Source organism: Taudactylus pleione, unplaced genomic scaffold (assembly GCF_031769625.1).
Source record: "Taudactylus pleione unplaced genomic scaffold, aTauple2 ptg000481l, whole genome shotgun sequence".
Classification (NCBI taxonomy): Eukaryota; Metazoa; Chordata; class Amphibia; order Anura; family Myobatrachidae; genus Taudactylus; species Taudactylus pleione.
This window is the reverse complement of record NW_028284883.1, coordinates 1,059,428-1,077,306: the sequence shown is the minus strand read 5'-3', so window position 1 is coordinate 1,077,306 and position 17,879 is coordinate 1,059,428. Positions and strand designations below refer to the sequence as shown.

Here is a 17,879-nt window from a genome sequence, read left to right as displayed (position 1 = left end):
TAGAAGGTGCTAACTAAATGGTAAAAAGAATCTGAAATGTTGTGATGGGCAACATCTCCACTTCTAGAAACCCGCACTTTAGTAAATATACCCCTACTCTGTCATCTAAAATCTTACTGAAGTTTCAACTCTTAATGAAATGGTTAAAATGTGTCCCCCTACCAAGCCAAATACTTTACGTTGAATTGCTTTGTATGTAGTTTGTGCAGGAAGCATTATTTTGCTCTTAAATAAACTTCTTAGTAAGAATTATGACACCTATTATTCTACACTCAGATTATATAAATTACTGTATGTTTAATCAACACATAATTTTCAAATGTGCCAATAAAGGATAAAATTCCAACCTACAGTAGTAATTATGGTATTATTTCTAGAGCATGTAATTGTATATAACTATATACAATCATCCCCCACACACTGGTGTGAAAGCAGTACATCACTTCCTTTATTCTGATAATGCAACCTCTTTATTTTATCTTGCATTCACTTCATTTTATCTCACAATTATTTTCTCTTTAATCACCGATATTATTTATAGACATGTGGCACTGCCATAGGGCTAACGGGGTCCTAATCTCCCATACTTTCTACTTTATAAATTTCTAAAAACATTCACAAAGCTTCTTATTGTCAGCTGCAACCCTTCACATGTCATCCTGGTCCCTTCCCTATCACCTATCATATCCTCTCCTTATACTATTTAAATACATATCAGTATTGAAGACTTTATAATTTAGTGCATAAGTTTATTTTCCCTTAAAATGTTTAGAGCATTGTTATGTGAAAATAAGTAATTTATTATTTATTTGTACGATTACTTAGTTAAATTTTTACAAGTAAAATTATACATCTATTTCTCTATTATAACAAAGAGCAATAAAAATATAAATGCAGAATTGTACAGAAATTTCCAATTTTATATTAACCATAACTCCTCCCTCCCCCCAAAAAAATCCCTCAAAATCCAGAAACACTGATTTTATATAATACTGTTCTCACTTGGGTTAGTATGGGATGCCGGCACTCGGGATCTTTGCAGTCATAATCCCGACACTGTCATCCAGACAGGTTGAGAATCCCAACAGAAGAAGGTAAGTATACTCTCCTTCCCCTACCCTTACCCCTAACCCTACCTCCCCATATCCTATACCTAACCCTCCCTCTAGTGCCTACTCCTAACCCCTAACTGTCCCCCTAACCCTAATACTGTCGTGATGCCGATGGTCAGGATGCCAGCACTGTTGTGACAGGTGTCAGGATTCCAGTACTGGCATTTTGAGTGCTGGCATCTCGACAGACAGGATAATCACATCTCTGTCACTCTACTACGGGTTGCTCCATCCTTAAAATAAGCATTTTTACTCATGACTTGGATTGAAATAACACAATAATTCCCTTTGGCCAAGCCTAGTTACCGATATTAAGTTATTCATAAAGCCCCTCAGTGGAGCTATTATCTGCAAACTACAGGAACCAAACACTAGGGTAGTCCATTTCTGCCATATGTAAATTATATACTTTACTGGACCCTACAATCTTGAAAGTTTCACTAAGCACAAGCCACAATCTTAAATGCATCCAAAATCTTTCATTAATCCTTTATTCTTGGAAACAGGAACGAGGTAAAAGGCAAATTTCAAAGTTGGGAGGGATATGGGCAAGCCCCACTCCCACTGGAGCAATAGAGATCTCTTCAGGAGGGATTGGTGACTTGAAGGTAAAGTTTTGCAGCATTGTGGTGGTGTACAAGAAAATTTCCATAACTGCCATACTCATTCCAGGGCAAAATCTCTTGCCTGAAAAGATACAAGAAGATGGAGACAAATAGTTATATACATTTATACTTTTATTACCTACTAACTGAAGTACCCAGCGCTCCCTGGGTTTAAATCTTCAAGTTATTAAATTAGGCATCCCAGACCAATTGGCACCCCTCTGTGAAGTGTTCATCCAAATCCATCCAGTGGAAAGCCCAGTACAGGCTCCCCAGTTGTAAAGCCCTGCGCACACCAACAGGAAGTCTGACCATGACCTAATCTACAAGTTATTGAGTTAGGCATCCCAGACCAATTGCCACAACTCTGAAGTTTTCATCCAAATCCATCCGGTGGAAGGCCAAGAACAGTCTCCTGGGTCCAAGTTCTGCCCAGCATACACCAACAAGAGGTCCAAATGGGACCTCAAACCCCTTAAAACCTGGCCCAGACTGATGCATATCCAGACAGACAGACAGACAGACAAACAACTAAACAAACAAACAACCAAAAATACCAATTAATTTTAATCAAAGGCAAGCAACTATAATAGGTCACATGTAACTCTCTTGGGAATGCCAGATCAAGTGCCAGAACTGTGCCTTCACCTGAGCCTTTTGTCATCATGGACGCACTGTGTATTGCAGAATGTCATAGGGACAATGATCGGCATCTGTACAGCAAATTGTTGGCCATTTCCATTTGTGTGTGTCTGGATGGCAGTGACTTCTGGAAGGTTCGAAACTGCGTCCAGTTGGATATTCAAGCTGGTACCATGGGAATTCTTGCAGCATCCTAACCATTTCCATCAACAGCCATTGGATGATGAATTCTGTGTGCTCTTAAAGCAGCAGTTCCAGCAAAATTCTGGCTTTCGGTCAATGGATGGTATTCATGTTGCCCTAGTAACATCTTAAGAAATTAATCTATTTTTAGGAATAGAAAACATTTATTTTCCATCAATGTCTTGGCTACTGCCACTGATTGCATGCATAGCTGTATTTATTGATGTCATATGCATGACTAATTATGCATGGGCTAGCTCTTTTGATAAGAGCTGTCCCTATGTGAGGAGAGAACTTCTGGTTTTAAGACCCAGGAGTCCTTCTGTGCATGCGGGGCCATCAGCCTACATATGCACAAGATGCAGGGCACATTGGGAGGGATCCTATTGGATCCCTATAGGGTAAGTCACTGCTAAGAAGCCCATAGGCTTCTGGTAAGCAACATCATGTAAATAAAATCAAGGTTCCAATTGCAAAGCCCGAATTACTTCTAAGATGGTGGTTGGGGGATGGTCTCACCCATGACTCTGAAGTAGCCACAAGAACCCTTCCTGCAGCCCTCCTGCAGGTGGTAATGCTGGACTCAGTGTCTGGAAGGCTGAGAGGGTCACCAGAGTGAGTCCAAATGTGACACTGCTGGGGAAATGGGGCGCACTCACAAGGACTCATCTTAAACAAATGGAGCAGCCGCCTTCTGCCCCAGTATTTATACAGCAGTCACCAGCAAGGTAGCATATGGCCACCTGGTGCGGATAACAGGTTGTCCTGGACCCAGCTGGAATGACTAGAGAGGCTGCAGGTGGTTTTGCTGCTGACCTCAGCTTGCTGCCAGGGGTTAAAAACAGGGTGTATTGTTACTCCAGCTCTGGTGTTGCGTGCAGGCATCATAGTCATCAGTTTGCAGGGAGGACATAGCTGAAAGTCATATTATGTGCAGTATTCCAATGCGGTTTGGCCTTGTATAACTTGGAGTTCAGACACCATTATGCTCTTCTATAGAAAACAAGTTAACATTTCAAGAGTATGCAGTAAAGTCTAGTTGTTCCAAGATATGAATATGCTAAAGTAACTTAATCAAGAATACTGTATTTAGAACATGCAGCCAAAACACATATGAATTCTGTTCCCATCCATTCGTCCCAATTTGGACCACTGGTAGAATCAGAGCTTAGACATGTTGGATGCCTAGCTGAATACTAATCATACCATACATACTATCTGTACTGCACCCTGTTAGCAGAGACAGAATGGCACTCACCTGCTGAAAATGGCATCAATGCATTGTTGTTCTTAAATTTCCCATTTTCATCCAGAAAATTGTTTGGGTTAAAATCCTTTGGGTTATTGAACTGGGTCTTGTCATAGTGTACTCCTGTCAGTAATGGGAGAAACATGGTTCCCTGGTGGTGTGAAAAAATTAGAAGAGATCACTAGTTAGAATATTTTATTGTATAATTTCCTATAGTTGATTTTCCAAACTGACTTTTACCTTACGGAATGTATAATTGCGAATCTCGGTGTCCTTGATTAGCTCATGTGGAAGACTCAATGGAGCTACATCAGCATATCGCTGAACCTCATGTATAAAAGCTTCAGTATAAGGCATCTTATGTCTGTCCTCATAAGTGGGAGAACAACAACCAATGACATCATCAATCTCTTGGTAGACCTTCTCTGTGGAGACAGAATATGACACAACAATCTTTCAAGAAACCCTCATTTTGAGAATCTTATCAAAATAAAATAGACACATCTCTTGTACTTGGTACTTACCTGGTATATTGGGGTGTTTTAAGAGAAGTAAAAAGAGGTAACAGAGTGTATTGCCCACTGTTTCAGTCCCAGCAAAGATCAAGACCACGATGCTCATCAACAAAGTGTTGTGGTTATAGTAGGAGGCATTGTTTTTCTTTTCCTAAAGTAGGTACAGTAAATTGTATTTTGGAGAAAAGGGAGGATACAGTGATTAATAGGAGATATATAGAGGGTTATGAATTAGCAGGAATAATTCGGTGGTACACTTTACAAACCACAATAATGTTGAGAACCTAGTGTAATTTAATCTACAGATTTTTTTTGTCTGCCTAAAATCAGAAATTAGAAGTCCTGATATTAAGTAGAATTCAATACCAGAGTTGGATAAAAGCACACTGTTGAGAAGTTACGAAAAATACAAATTAGATATTTTTATTATTTCATTTTCCTTATTCGTGTTTCCAAATTATGCTCCCTATATCCCAAAAAATGTGAAATCAGTGTTAAATTTTAGGTTGACACAACTGAGCATTATCACACCAAGGACAGGGTTATTTTGAAGATCTAGAATTCTATCTCCATTTGGCTTTTGGGCAGAGCATTCAGCTATCATTGCTGTCAAATATATGGCCTTCTTTTGGGAAGATACTGTATATGGACTCATTGATTGCAGTATCTGCTGCCATAACTTCTGCAAACATGTGGAACATGTCCTACAAGGAATATGATGATGATGGTAAAGACATGTTCTAGTTACATAGCTACTCTGAACTGGCATATGTCTACAAAAGTGCACATGCAGCACAAAAGCAAATACCTTAACCAGAAACAGAAGAGGAAGAAAGTAAAGATAAATAGTAAATGACTGTATAGGTTATATCAGGGGTCAGGGAACTTTTTTACCTTTTATCCCAAAATATATTTATATATGCCGACGTTACCCCCTTGATTTGAAAGGAAGGAAATCATATAGTAGTGCCCCCATATAATGCCCCTGTAATAGTGCCCAGGGGCATAACTAGAACTGTTTGGGGCCCATAGCAACATTTTTAATGCTCCCCCCTAACGTAAGTCTTACACAATGCCCATAGTAGTTCCCCTAAAACATTAAATGCCCACTGTAATGGTGCCCCTTATGCAAAGCCCACTGTAATGGTGCCCCTTATGCAGTGCCCCCAGTAGTAATAATACCCCCTATAGTAATGTGCCTGGTAACAATGCCCCCTGTTAATAATGCACATAAAAGTAATGCCCCCTGTAGTAGTGCCCCCAGTAGAAATGCCCCCTGCAGTGCCACCAGTAGTAAGGGCCCCTGTAGTGCCCCCAGTAGTAATGCTCCCAGTAATGCCCCTTGAAGTGCCCCCAGTAGTAAGGGCACCTGTAGAGCCCCCAGTTGTACTGCTCCCAATAGTGCCCCCAGTAGTAAGGCCCCTGTAGTGCCCCCATATGATGCCCCCAGGAGTAAGGCCCCTGTAGTGCCCCCATGTGATGCCCCCAGTAGAAAGGCCCCTGTAATGCCCCCAGTAGTAAGGCCCCTGTAGTGCCCCCATGTTTGGCCCTCAGTAGTAAAGCAGGCTGCTGTACTGCTCCCCTGTAGTGCCCCCATATTATGCCCCCAGTAGTAAGGCAGGCCCCTGTAATGCCCCCCTGTAGTGACTCCATATTATGCCCCCAGTAGTAAGGCAGGCCCCTGTAATGCCCCCTGTAGTGCCCCCATATCATGCCCCCAGTAGTAAGGCAGGCCCCTGTAATGCTCACATATTATGCCCCCAATAGTAAGCCCCCCCGTCGCACACCTACATACACACACACAAAAAACAATACTTACCTTAAACCCCGCTCCAGTGCCTGCTGCTGTCCGTCCGTCCCCGGCGCCCGCTCTTTGGAACTATGGGAGTGACGTCATGACTCCCATAGTGCACTGCAGGACCCGGAAGCAAGAGCTCTCGGGAATGAGCTCCGGCCTCCGGCTATCGCTGCTGCTGGCGCCGGGGGGGTGAGAGAAGAAGCCGGGTGCCCGCTGGTAACACAATCTCAGCAGGTGCCCGGCAAATGGAGGGTGCAGGGGGTGTGATTGCTGGGCCAGCGGGCCCCTTATGCTGCCAGGCCCCTTAGCAACCACACCCCCTGCACCCTCCATAGTTGCACCACTGATAGTGCTCCCATAGTTATGCCCCTGTAGTAGTGCCCCCATACAATGCCCCTGTAGTAGTGCCCCCATATAATGCCCCTGTAGTAGTGCCCCCATATAGTGCCCCTGTAGTAATGCCCCCATATAATGCCCCTGTAGTGCTGCTTGTACAAAACCCCCCCAAAAACACTTACCTTAATCCCTGCTCCTGCATCCGCCACCGTCCTGTCCACTTGGCTGCTCCTCAGAACTATGGGAGAGACGTCATGACATCTCTCCCATAGTGCACATGGAGAGAGGCGGAAGCTGGAGTTCAGAAGAGAACTCCAGCCTCTGGCTAATGCAGCGCTGCAGGCAAGGAGCCGGGCGCCAGCTGGTAATAACATCTCAGCTTAGTCTTTTGACTAATGTGGGAGGAAAGTCAGGACCCGGTCCGGGTGATGGTCCGCCTATGCCCGTACTACCTGTCCCTACCTTACCGCCTATCTTCTTAGGGGTTACCTCCATCGGGGACTTCCCTCTGCTTCTTTGGCGGGGACTTGTTGCAGGCAGTCGGCTGTGTCGCTGGTTGATGACGTCTAGCGACCGGCGCCGGATGTAATACTCGAGTACTGTTAGGCGTTTGTCACATTCAATTCTGACAAACGCCTAAGAAGATCGGCGGTAAGGTAGGGACAGGTAGTACGGGCATAGGCGGACCATCACCCAGACCGGGTCCTGACTTTCCTCCCACATTAGTCAAAAGACTATGAACATCAATATCATTTATGTTTATTTTATGTTACACATTTATTATGCCTAATTTATCCATATAGCGCTCATTCTCATTTTTATGTAGCAGTACGCTGTTACAAATATTTTTTATAGGGGGTGCCCTCTCTGCTGTAGGGGTGCATTCATACAAATAATTTTTACAAGGGGTGCCCTGTCTACTGTTGGGCTACACTCATCCAAATTTTTTTTACAGGGGGTGCCCTGTCTGCTGTAGGGGTACGCTTTTACAAATATTTTTTACAGGGGGTGCCCTCTCTGCTGTAGGGGTACGCTTTTAGAAATATTTTTTACAAGGGGTGCCCTGTCTGCTGTAGGGGTATGCTTTTACAAAATTTTTTTACAGAGGGTGCCCTGTCAGCTGTAGGGGTACGCTCTTACAAATATTTTTACAGGTGGTGCCCTGTCTGCTGTAGGGGTATGCTTTTACAAATATTTTTTACAGGGGATGCCCTGTCTGCTGTAGGGGTATGCTTCTACAAATAATTTTTACAGGGGCTGCCCTGTCTGCTTTAGGGGTACGCTCTTACAAATAATTTTTAAAGGGGGTGCCCTGTCTGCTGTAGGGGTACGCTCATACAAATATTTTTTACAGGGGCCACCCTCTGCTGTAGGGGTATGCTCATACAAATATTTATTACAGGGGCTTCCCTGTCTGCTGTAGGGGTATGCTCATACAAATAATTGGGCTTACAGTGGTGTAGTCACCATGCATCTGCGGAAAGAAATGCATTAGGCTGGGGCACTGGACCTCTGGATGCTTGTGGTGCTGGATGTCTCCACTGACCTGTAAATACTAACATTGGGTTTTTGGGATCTTAAAGCCTGCTTACTTACATCATCTGTCCATGTTAGAACTGATAACAGCCTAGAAGCAAGAAGTTACAGAGGGATTTTCATCCCATTTGGTGATTGATATGCTTTTTCAATTGTTTTTAATGTGAGTGTTCTGGAGTAATAAAGTATAATTTTTCTTTTAAACAGTGTTGCACTATTTTTGTTCTCTGTTTACTATTGAGGAACCACTCATTTATGCATTTTATTTGGTGAAATACAAAGGAGGTGTAAAAATCAATTTCTTACATCCATCTAATTAAGAAAAACTCCAAGACCGTAACTATTTGGATTTGAATGGAAACATTGCAGCAATACCACTGTGTATGGAACTTGCATGATTAAAGGGGCCTATCCACTAGGCGACCTGAAACACTTAACGACTAACATTCAGACCTTCAGGTTGCCGAGGTGCGGTGCCCACACCGAATAGCATTCACTGAATGTCATTTAGTGCAGGACACGACCTCCTATCTCTGAACACGCTGAACCTGACGATCATCGTCAGGTTGACAGGAATGTTAAGTAGATAGTCAGGGTCGGTAAGGACCCAGCGTGCACGCACATCGCTGGTACTTGCCGGCTGTCCATTACAAGACTTTCTGCACGATGTGACCAAAACCTCCTGGTTTTGCTCAAATCGTACAAAAATTTGTGTAATGGATAGGCCCCTTAACTATGTATGTCATGGAGGATTTATCTTGATATTTTAACTCTATCTGTAAGGTCTGTGTAAAGCCATCTGAGTACCTTCTATGGAACATTCATTTTTATTCAGGATTGCAATAGAAGGCAAATATGTTACTTAGTAAATTTACCCCCAGGTGAACAGATGGACACCACCACCATCATCATAGATTCACTTACTGAAATCCTGGTTACACACATGTGTCATACTTGCAAATTAAAATTTGGTACCCAGTTACCATACACACACTCAGCCACAAAGGAAGACACAAATGAAATCCATATGACTCTGAATTGCCTGCACTTGCTCTAAGTTGTGTATCCAAGCTCTGATGCATTGATGGTTTATGAAAAATAGTGAAATCCAGCCACAGGTGGAATTGTATGCAGCTCTGAACTATACCCACTGTCTACAAATTATTCCACAATACTGACACAGGTTTTAGACAATAAAATATGACATTTTAAAAATAAGCATTGTGCTTGGGTGTGCACCAATTGTTAATTTGTGTATGTTAATGATATTGAGGTTGGAGGGGTTGTATGTAAATCTTATGTAAGTACTGTATTATAAGGTATTAAAGGAGGGACATTCATCTGACATCTAATAACAGGATGGTACCTTCTCCATTTTGATCAGGAAACAGTCTATAAAATCCCTTAAGTTATTCCTGTCCATAGTCTTCATATTGTGTTCCACTCTTTTCCTGATATAATCCATCATAAATGTATAATTCTTTACGAGTTGCTTATGAGGTCCTGGTATGTAATTCATGAACTCTGGATAGATGTTGTACAACTAAATAAACAAGACACAAACTCAGATTTTTGAAAAACTCAGTCATAAAAAACACACGACTACACATACACATGTGAAAACCATCCACATTCCCCACCGCTGCCACCATCCACTTCCACCATAGTCACTTTCCTCCATTTACACCACATGATATACTCAACAACACCAACACTAAGCTGCTACCTAGTTGATTAAACCACTGTGGTGATGTACAGTAATTAATATATTGTGGAATTAATCTAACACTTTTTATTATATTAAATATTGAATTATTTTCTCTTTGGTATTGATAAAGTACGTACCAGTCCCCAAGGATTACTCATGATTTTGAAGTTCTCCTGGACACAATGCATAAGTTTTTGGAAATCTTCATCTTGGTAGTCAAACCGTTCCCCAAACAGGATAGAGCAAATTACATTAGACACAGAGCTGTGTAATTGATGTTTAGGATCTAACAAGGAACCTAAGACATAAATAGCAGTTAAGAAAAAAATTATAAAATAAAAATCAAAGGAAGTAGACCAAGAAATTCATAGACAGTTATATTATGGATATTTGATTAGTGCTAAAGATGGAGTGTATTTTTCTGTTTATTATTGTCATTTGAAATAGAATCCTACCATTGAATTCCAAAAAAAGATGAAAGAACTGTTGGTCATTGCCCTGGTGGATGCGGTGAACTCCAAATATAAATATCAATTTTAATTTTTGAAAAACACTCTATTACACCCATTTTCTATTATCTTCCTAAGGATCTGAAGTCACTGCACAATCCACCTGGAATACTAACTACAGTATCTTTGGTGTAGGTTCTTTAACTTCTGACCTTTCATTTTATGTTGATCACTACTAATTGCTGGACTTTTCAATTAGAATCCTTAACAGAACCTGGCTGGGCTCAGCCTCAGGGTAGAGATTACATAACATTTCTCTCAAGTGTTACCAATAACCTTCAGTACCTATGACTCATGGGCAGTTTGCTGCTTCCAGTGTTGTTTCAAATCCATTGATTTGTCTCCACGACAGCAGCACATCCAAACCCACATTTCCATCGGTAGTGTTTCCAGGCAGAGTCCTCATACCAGCTAAGCACTCTATTGCTTTCACAGTGGCAACCAACTACACTGAGCCATGACCTGGGTCCTCAATGAGTAAAGTTCATATTCTCCTGTGAGGATTCCTGGTAAAGTCTGGTGGGATGTCTTAGACTCTGCACTAGAGCATTTTGATGTGTCAATTTCACCTGTTTGCATTTATGATCTATGTGCATGTGTGTAATCTGATACACTCATTGTCTGGTTTTGATCTCCAGTGTATCTACTCTGTGTACCTCATTGCATGCTATGCACTGTTCCCAAAGTGCCAACTCATATATGCCTCTCATTGCATGCTGCATGATGTTCCCACAGTGCCAACACACCAGTGCCTCTCCTTGCTTGCTATGCACTGCTCCCTCAGTACCAACACATCTGTGCCTCTCATTGCACACTATACACTGTTCCCAGTGCCAACATATGTGCATCTGTTCCCACAATGACAACACACCTGTGTACCTTATTATATGCTATGCACTCTACAAACAGTGCCAACATATCTGTGTACCATATTACACATTACCAAACTACCAAATCTCAGAGTTTTGCAGCTATACCCCTTTTGGTGCATTCCCCCATAATAGCAAAATCCCAAGGCTTCACAGCCCCTGAGTTTATTGAAGTCAGGATAGAGAAAATGGGAATAAAGGGGTTAAGGTGCACTCTACCTGGGTGTAGTGGTAAAAACTGTTGTATTACCGTGGGTGAGTATGGTGTGGGGTGACTGGGTATGGTGCGAGTGTTGCACTGCTCAGCAGTGTGGATGGGAATGGTGCTGTGGTGATAATTGTGTGGTGGGAATGGGAATGAGGATGGAACCGATGGAAATGAAAGAGAAAATGAAAATGAAAGTGAAAATGAAACCAACCAAACACAAATGTGGGGGCCAAATCTTTTATAGTTACAGTGCTGCTCTGATAAGGTCCCGGGCAGGTTGGGGAGGCGTGGTGGTGGATAGGGATGATACTGGTGAGGTAGGTGTACCCTGTCAGGGGGCTCCTTGCCGTGCAGTTCAGTGGCCAGCATGTCACCACTGCTAGACCTATGGTCGACAGGCTAGGATGTGTCGGGAGGAGGGGGGATGTGGAGAGTGGGTCAGAGCACCTGGGCAGGGTCCCGTGTGTAGGTGAGAGTCTCATTGTTACTTACCTACTGGTAGGTTTTGTGGTGAGAGGGGGATGTCTACATTGTGGCCATTGAAGGAAAGGTGGTAGCTGCAGAATGTTGGTGAGCAAAGTCAAATAGAATGCCGGTGGGCCTCCGGGTACATGACTCTGCTGTTGGTTGCAGGTCACTGGACCTGAGGCGTGTGCAGCTGGTGGGATTGATTGGTTGCTAGTTCCTCCATGGCTGGTCATGATGCTGCTTGTGTTGCGGAGCCACTGGCACGGGTGGGGGAGCTGCTAGGAGACCGGATGCAGGTGTGTTGTCTGGGACCACCCCTTGGGCAGGGGGTGGTCTGCCCAGGACACTTGGTTAGGCCAGCTGGGGGAGGCTGGTCTGAGGTGGAGCAGTCTTCAGGGTAGTAGGGGCAGTCCTAGGATATAGGGGCTGGGGGTGGGCAGTCTTCAGGGTGGGGGGTGTTGCGTGTGGTGGGATGTATAGGGGTGAGTGTGTTTCTATTGTTGTGGAAAGGGGAGGGAGGGTGGGGGGCGGGGGTTGGGTGGATTTGTACGTGTGATGTGTGAAGGTGGTGGGATGGAATAGGGTGTGGAGATGGTGGAGTGTGTGGAGGATGTACACTAGTGGGGCAGAAGATGGGGGGTTTGTGTACATTTAAGGGGGTGTAAGAGATTATTTTGTGATGACGGATTTGACTTCGCTGTCAATGTTGAATCCTCTGGGTGTCAGGGTTTGAGCGTGAATATCCAGCTAAGTTCCTCTTTGTTGAGGATTCTGGTGTGATCTCCACCTCTCCAGTTTTCTGTGTATGTTTGATCCCTATGAAGCTGGTGCCTTGTGTGTTGCTGTTGTGATATTCTTTGTAGTGTATGGATATGCTGTGATTCTCTGTTTGGTGATGTTTCTCAAGTGTTAAGCGATTCTGGTTTTCAGTGGTCTGATGGTCCTACCTATGTATTGTTTATTGCATGGGCATTGTATGAGGTATATTACATTGTTGGTATTTCATGAAATGTGTTTCTTAATTTTGTATGTGTTGTGTTGTGGTGGGTGTGGTGTTTCTGTATTTCAGTGTGACACAGTTGGTGCATGTGCCACAATGGAAGAATCCCCCTGTGAGTTTGGAGTTGTCTAGAGTGCTTTGTGTCCGGATAGCACTCATTTTGTGATTGAAAATGAGCTTGTTGTGGATGTTGGAGGCCTTGCGGTAGATCACTTTGGATTTGTTAGGCAGGATTGTGCATCTTCCCTTAGTAAGTGCCAGTGTTTGTTGATAATTCTTTTTATTTGTGTCGCCTAGGTGTTGGTTGTGTGATGAAGGGGATGTGGTTCTGTGTGTTTTGTGGTCGTTGTTTGTATTCTAAAAGAGGTTTCCTATCTGCTTGTCCTATTTGGGTGAGTGTGACTTTTAAGGTGTCTGGTTTATATGCTTTGTCCATGAATTGTTGTTTCAGTGCCTTTGCTTGTTCTTGATAGTCTGTGAGTTTTGTGCAGTTGCATCTGATGCACTTGAACTGTCCTGTGGGGATGTTGTTGAGCCAGGAGGGGTGATGACCACTGCTGGAGATAATGTAACTGTTGACATTGACGGGTTTTTGGAAGGTCTTGGTGTGTATCTGGTGATTGTCAATGTATATTTCTAGGTCAAGAAAGTTAACGGAGGATTGACTATAGTTGGTCATGAACTTGAGGTTCCAGTCATTGTTGTTGATGTGTTGGATGAAGTCAAGGAGTGTGTGTAGGGGACCCTTCCAGATGCAGAGGATGTCATCTATGTATCTGGTCCATAGGACCAAGTTCGCATCCCAGGCATGACCTGTCCATATGTGGGAGTCCTTGCAACTGTTCATGAACAGGTTAGTAACTAGGTGTGAATTATGTCCCCATAGCGGTCCCGGTCCTCAGCAGGAGGAAGACCCCGTCAAACCAAAAGTACTTGTGTGTGAGCATGTATTCTATGCCCTGGAGGATGAATGCAATCTGTTCTGGTTCTACTGTGTCATCCTGATTGAGATGGTGTCTGATGCTGTCAAGTCCCTGTTCATGGTTGATGATCGTATAGAGTGATGTGACGTCGCTAGTGACTAGCCAGAGGTCATCACCCCAGGTGGTGTCCTCAAGTATTTTCAGTATGTGTGTCATGTCCTGTAGGTGTGAGCATTGGCGCTTGATGTATGATTGGAGGTAGTGGTCAATGTATTGTGATAGATTCGATGAGATGGAATTGATACTGGAAATAACGGGTCTGCCTGGTGGGTTTGTCGTGCTTTTATGTATCTTGGGGAGATAGTAAAATACAGGGATGACAGGGTTTGGGTTATGGATGAAGTTGTATTCCTGCTTGTTTAGGATACCTATATCTAATCCAGTCAGCAACATACATTTGAGTGTTTTGTTGAACTTCTTTGTCAGGTCGGATTTGAGTGTCTCATATAAGTCTTTGTCCTGGAGTATGCGGTATGATTCTGCAATGTGGTCAGGTTTGTCTAAAAGAACTATACCCCCCAACCTTGTCTGCTGGTTTGATTATCAGGTTTCTGTCTGATTTGATATTGTTCAGTGCACTTGTTTCATTTGCAGTGAGGTTTGGGTTGTGTCATTTGTTCGGGGTGTTAAGTTTGTTTATGTCCTCTGTTACTAGATGTTCAAAGGTATGTATGAGGTGTCCTTTCAGGTGACTGGGGAAGAAGTTGGATGGGGGTTTGAGTGTGGTGTGTTTGTATTGGTTGTGTGTGGGTTCTTTGGTGATGGGGTTGGACATGAAGTATTTCTTGAGGGTGAGTTGCGGATGAATCTGTTTACATCAAGGTAAGATTCAAAGTTTTCAATGGGTTGTGTGGAGCAAATTTTAGTCCTATGTTCAGTACGGAGATGTCATTTGGTGTGAGGGTGTGGCTACTGAGGTTGAAAATGCCTGTGCTGGTGGATGGAGTGGGATTGGTCAATGTTTGGGTTTTGGTGGTGTGTCTGCCACTGCATCCTCGTCTCATTGGTCTAACTTGTGGTTTGGTCTGTTTGGGGTGTTCGTGGGGGGTGGTTGTAGGCAGGCATGGTTGCCTGCCTCCAGATCTAAAAAATGGTGTGACCATTGTTCGTCTGTGTGGATGGGTGTACATGGAGGTGGGGGAGGTTGCTGTGGTAGTTGGGTCTTAACTTCTATGGTGTCTATTTGTGTTGTTGTTTGCTCTGGTGTCCCTCTGAGTGTGTTGACCCACCCTTAGTTGAGTCACTGTCTGGCTAAGTGTTTGTAGTGTTCGGTCTCAGATGGGTCCTCTATTTCGTGAATGCTGAATGATGTGTTGTAGTCTGAAACTTGTTACTGGTTGTTTGTGTCATCCTCTTTGTCAGTGTTGTGTATGAATGATGGGTTCCTTGTGTTGTGAATCTTGGACATGTATTGTTGGATATAGGTGGTGTCGAAGCTGAATAATTGGCTGAGACAAGTTCAGTTTAAAATGTAATTGCGACGATGCCATTTTGCGACTGGCCTCAAGACACCATCTTGTGAACGGCAGCAAGACTCCATTTTAGAAAAGAAGGCTTACACAAGCGCCATTTTCTCAAAAATACATAGTACACAATCCACAGTGCAAAATTGCTAAAAGTAGCAATTTTGCTACTCACAACGCAAAGTTGCTAAACAGTAGCACGAACAGCTTTTTCACAATCTTCCCCAAACACCTACCGACGGTGTTTAGCAGACATAAAATAACTTTGCAACACATTAAAATCACCACAAACATATTTGAGCAGTAGCAAAGTAGTGGTGTTTTCCCCTACATTCACATTAACACATACGCAATGTAGCAAAAGTAGCAAATTAGTGGTGTTTTCCCTGCACTTCATGTTAAACATAGGACAACGCAAAATAGCTATTTAGACGCACAGCCAGCTTTTTAGTGATCTTTCCAAAACCCATACTGGCATGCTCACACACATAGACAGAAGCCTTTCCAACTTAGTGCTGGTCGCTAAGTGCCCCACAGACCCTCAAACGCACAACACAATTTAATGTAATTTCTCCCCGCATACACATTTAAAAGCAATGGTCCCGCAGCACGAAAGGAATGATTATTATTTGGTTTAATCGCAATGTCTGCATATGAAGAAATGAATGTTTTCTGTAACTATGGTTTAGTAAATGGCAAATGGACCGTGATTGGTGCCGTACTGATCTACTCTTTTCCCACAGCATTCCGGTGGCATCGGTGAGGAGATCAGAACATGCGGCTATGAAATATGAATGATAGAGAGAATAACTCCTTGAAATGTTGTATGCCATAGTTTAGACTAGATTTATTATGCAGCGGGAAAGTGGACACAATCAGGCTGTTAGAGGCTGGTTTGAGTCTTTGCACTGACCTATGAATTGTACCGTAATGGAAGAAGCAAGAAGAGGAGCCAATGAGAACCTGCCAACATATTCTATTGTATTGCTTATCCCTGTACGGGTATATATGTGGGTGCTCTGAAATGAGATGCCAGTCTGCGGTGGTCCTGTTATGCTGTTTCGACGAAGGTTTCATTACTGATGCTGGTATCTGGTCCCAGAGCGCACGCGTATGTATTGACTGTACCTAATGACCTAATGTTTGTACAATTTAGTTTGCGCTCATTGTTAGATCATAGCGTGGTAACATCTGTACTTTTACCTGAATAATAATCTTTAGCGCGTTGGACCGCTATTCCACTGTCTTAGAGTCTTATTAATGGTATATTTAAAACACAGCGCTAATTAGCGACACCTAATGGTTTTAGGAGGTATAGGCTGGTTTTGTCTTAGAGGTTCTAGGCAGGTAAATCTTAGAGGTTTATAGGCAGGAATGTACTAAAGGTTAATTGTACAATTCAACAGTTGGGGGCTCGTAGGTTTATCACGTTATCTGATACACGGTAACACTCGGTCAGTTCCCTCTCAGCAAAAGGGTGGAGGCGCCTTTTGAGAGACGCATTAGTCTTTCATTACCACAGTGTTGCTGAGAGCGTACTGCCGGTTATTGTGTAGAGGAAGCGCTGATCAGAATCCAGGGACAAGGAGAGAAAAGTTGTTTTCTCTCATTGATAAAAGTTTAGAGGGAGTAGCATAATAGCATTAAGGTAATAACACGTGGGTCTGGTCGCATCACTGTGTATGCGACTAGTCGACAATTGTGTACACGTACTTCCGGTTGTGCTGCCACGTGTTTGAACAAAGCCATTGAGGTTTACATTTTTTTCTATTACCAATATCTGGGTTAAACGTGTATTTTTCTGCGCAGGAAAAAAGTGTGTAATAGTGAATATTTGTTGAACAAAGTTAAGGGTATCGTATGATCCTTAAGGGCTAGGTGCAAGGGTTAGCCTAGTCGCTCGGTAAGCAGCTTTACCATTCTATACACAGTAGCAGGTGTACATGTTGTCTTTTGTTGTATAGAGGTGCATGAGAGTGGCCGATATATAACTTCTCATAGGCTTGGAAGTTGCCTTACTAAATCTTATCCGGGTGTGGAAGTTGCCTTTTTCAAATCTTATCCAGGTGTGGAAATTGCCTTACTAAATCTTATCCAGGTGTGTGGGCGCCGCCGACTTAAATCGTCCGCAGGTAAGTGAAAGTATCTTGATTGTCTTTCACCGGTTTAAATTTTTATTGGAAAGCGTAGGAGTTGTCCCAGAATGGGAGCCATGCAAACAGTAGAAATGTTAGGCACTGATGTGCTGCTAATGGAGGCGCCGATCGGATCGGCCTGTCGTATCATGCATACCAAATATGGTACTTATGCAATAAGGTATTGTGATTTATGGTTTAATATGACGAGGAAGAGTGTCAGACCGTTTCCCAGAATTTGTAGTTTTGATAAAAATGTGTTAGATAATGTCCGGGATCACATCAGTTTGATGCGATCCCGAGAGAAAAAGATTAAATATTTTGAATGTTTAAAACTGTGGCAGCACGAGGGGGAAATGTGGCTGAAGGAGGTACCCGCGACGCAAACAGGCGTCACGGGCACCGTCTCAGGCAATGCGCCGGTGACGCTAAATAGCGCCACGGATGCATCGCTTAATAGCGCGCACGCACTGCAAGGTAGCATTGCAGAAGGTAGTACATATGGTTCACGTGCACCACCACCACCCTATGCGGATGGGGGTGTAGGTGCAGTCAATGAA

General features: G+C 43.2%; 1 protein-coding gene across 1 annotated transcript in view; it reads right to left on the bottom strand.

Annotated features, from left to right (window-relative positions):
• Nucleotides 1–1,602: 1,602 nt before the first annotated feature.
• The window catches only part of LOC148502826 (cytochrome P450 2F2-like), a 79,461-nt gene continuing 63,184 nt past the window's right edge, over nucleotides 1,603–17,879 (bottom strand). The window contains exons 5-10 of the mRNA XM_088449270.1: nucleotides 9,822–9,982; nucleotides 9,343–9,519; nucleotides 4,316–4,457; nucleotides 4,032–4,216; nucleotides 3,801–3,942; nucleotides 1,603–1,799 (exon numbers count right to left, since the gene is read on the bottom strand). Of these exons, the coding sequence (XP_088305396.1) occupies nucleotides 1,603–1,799; nucleotides 3,801–3,942; nucleotides 4,032–4,216; nucleotides 4,316–4,457; nucleotides 9,343–9,519; nucleotides 9,822–9,982 (1,004 nt within the window). The remainder of the gene's footprint in view (nucleotides 1,800–3,800; nucleotides 3,943–4,031; nucleotides 4,217–4,315; nucleotides 4,458–9,342; nucleotides 9,520–9,821; nucleotides 9,983–17,879) is intronic.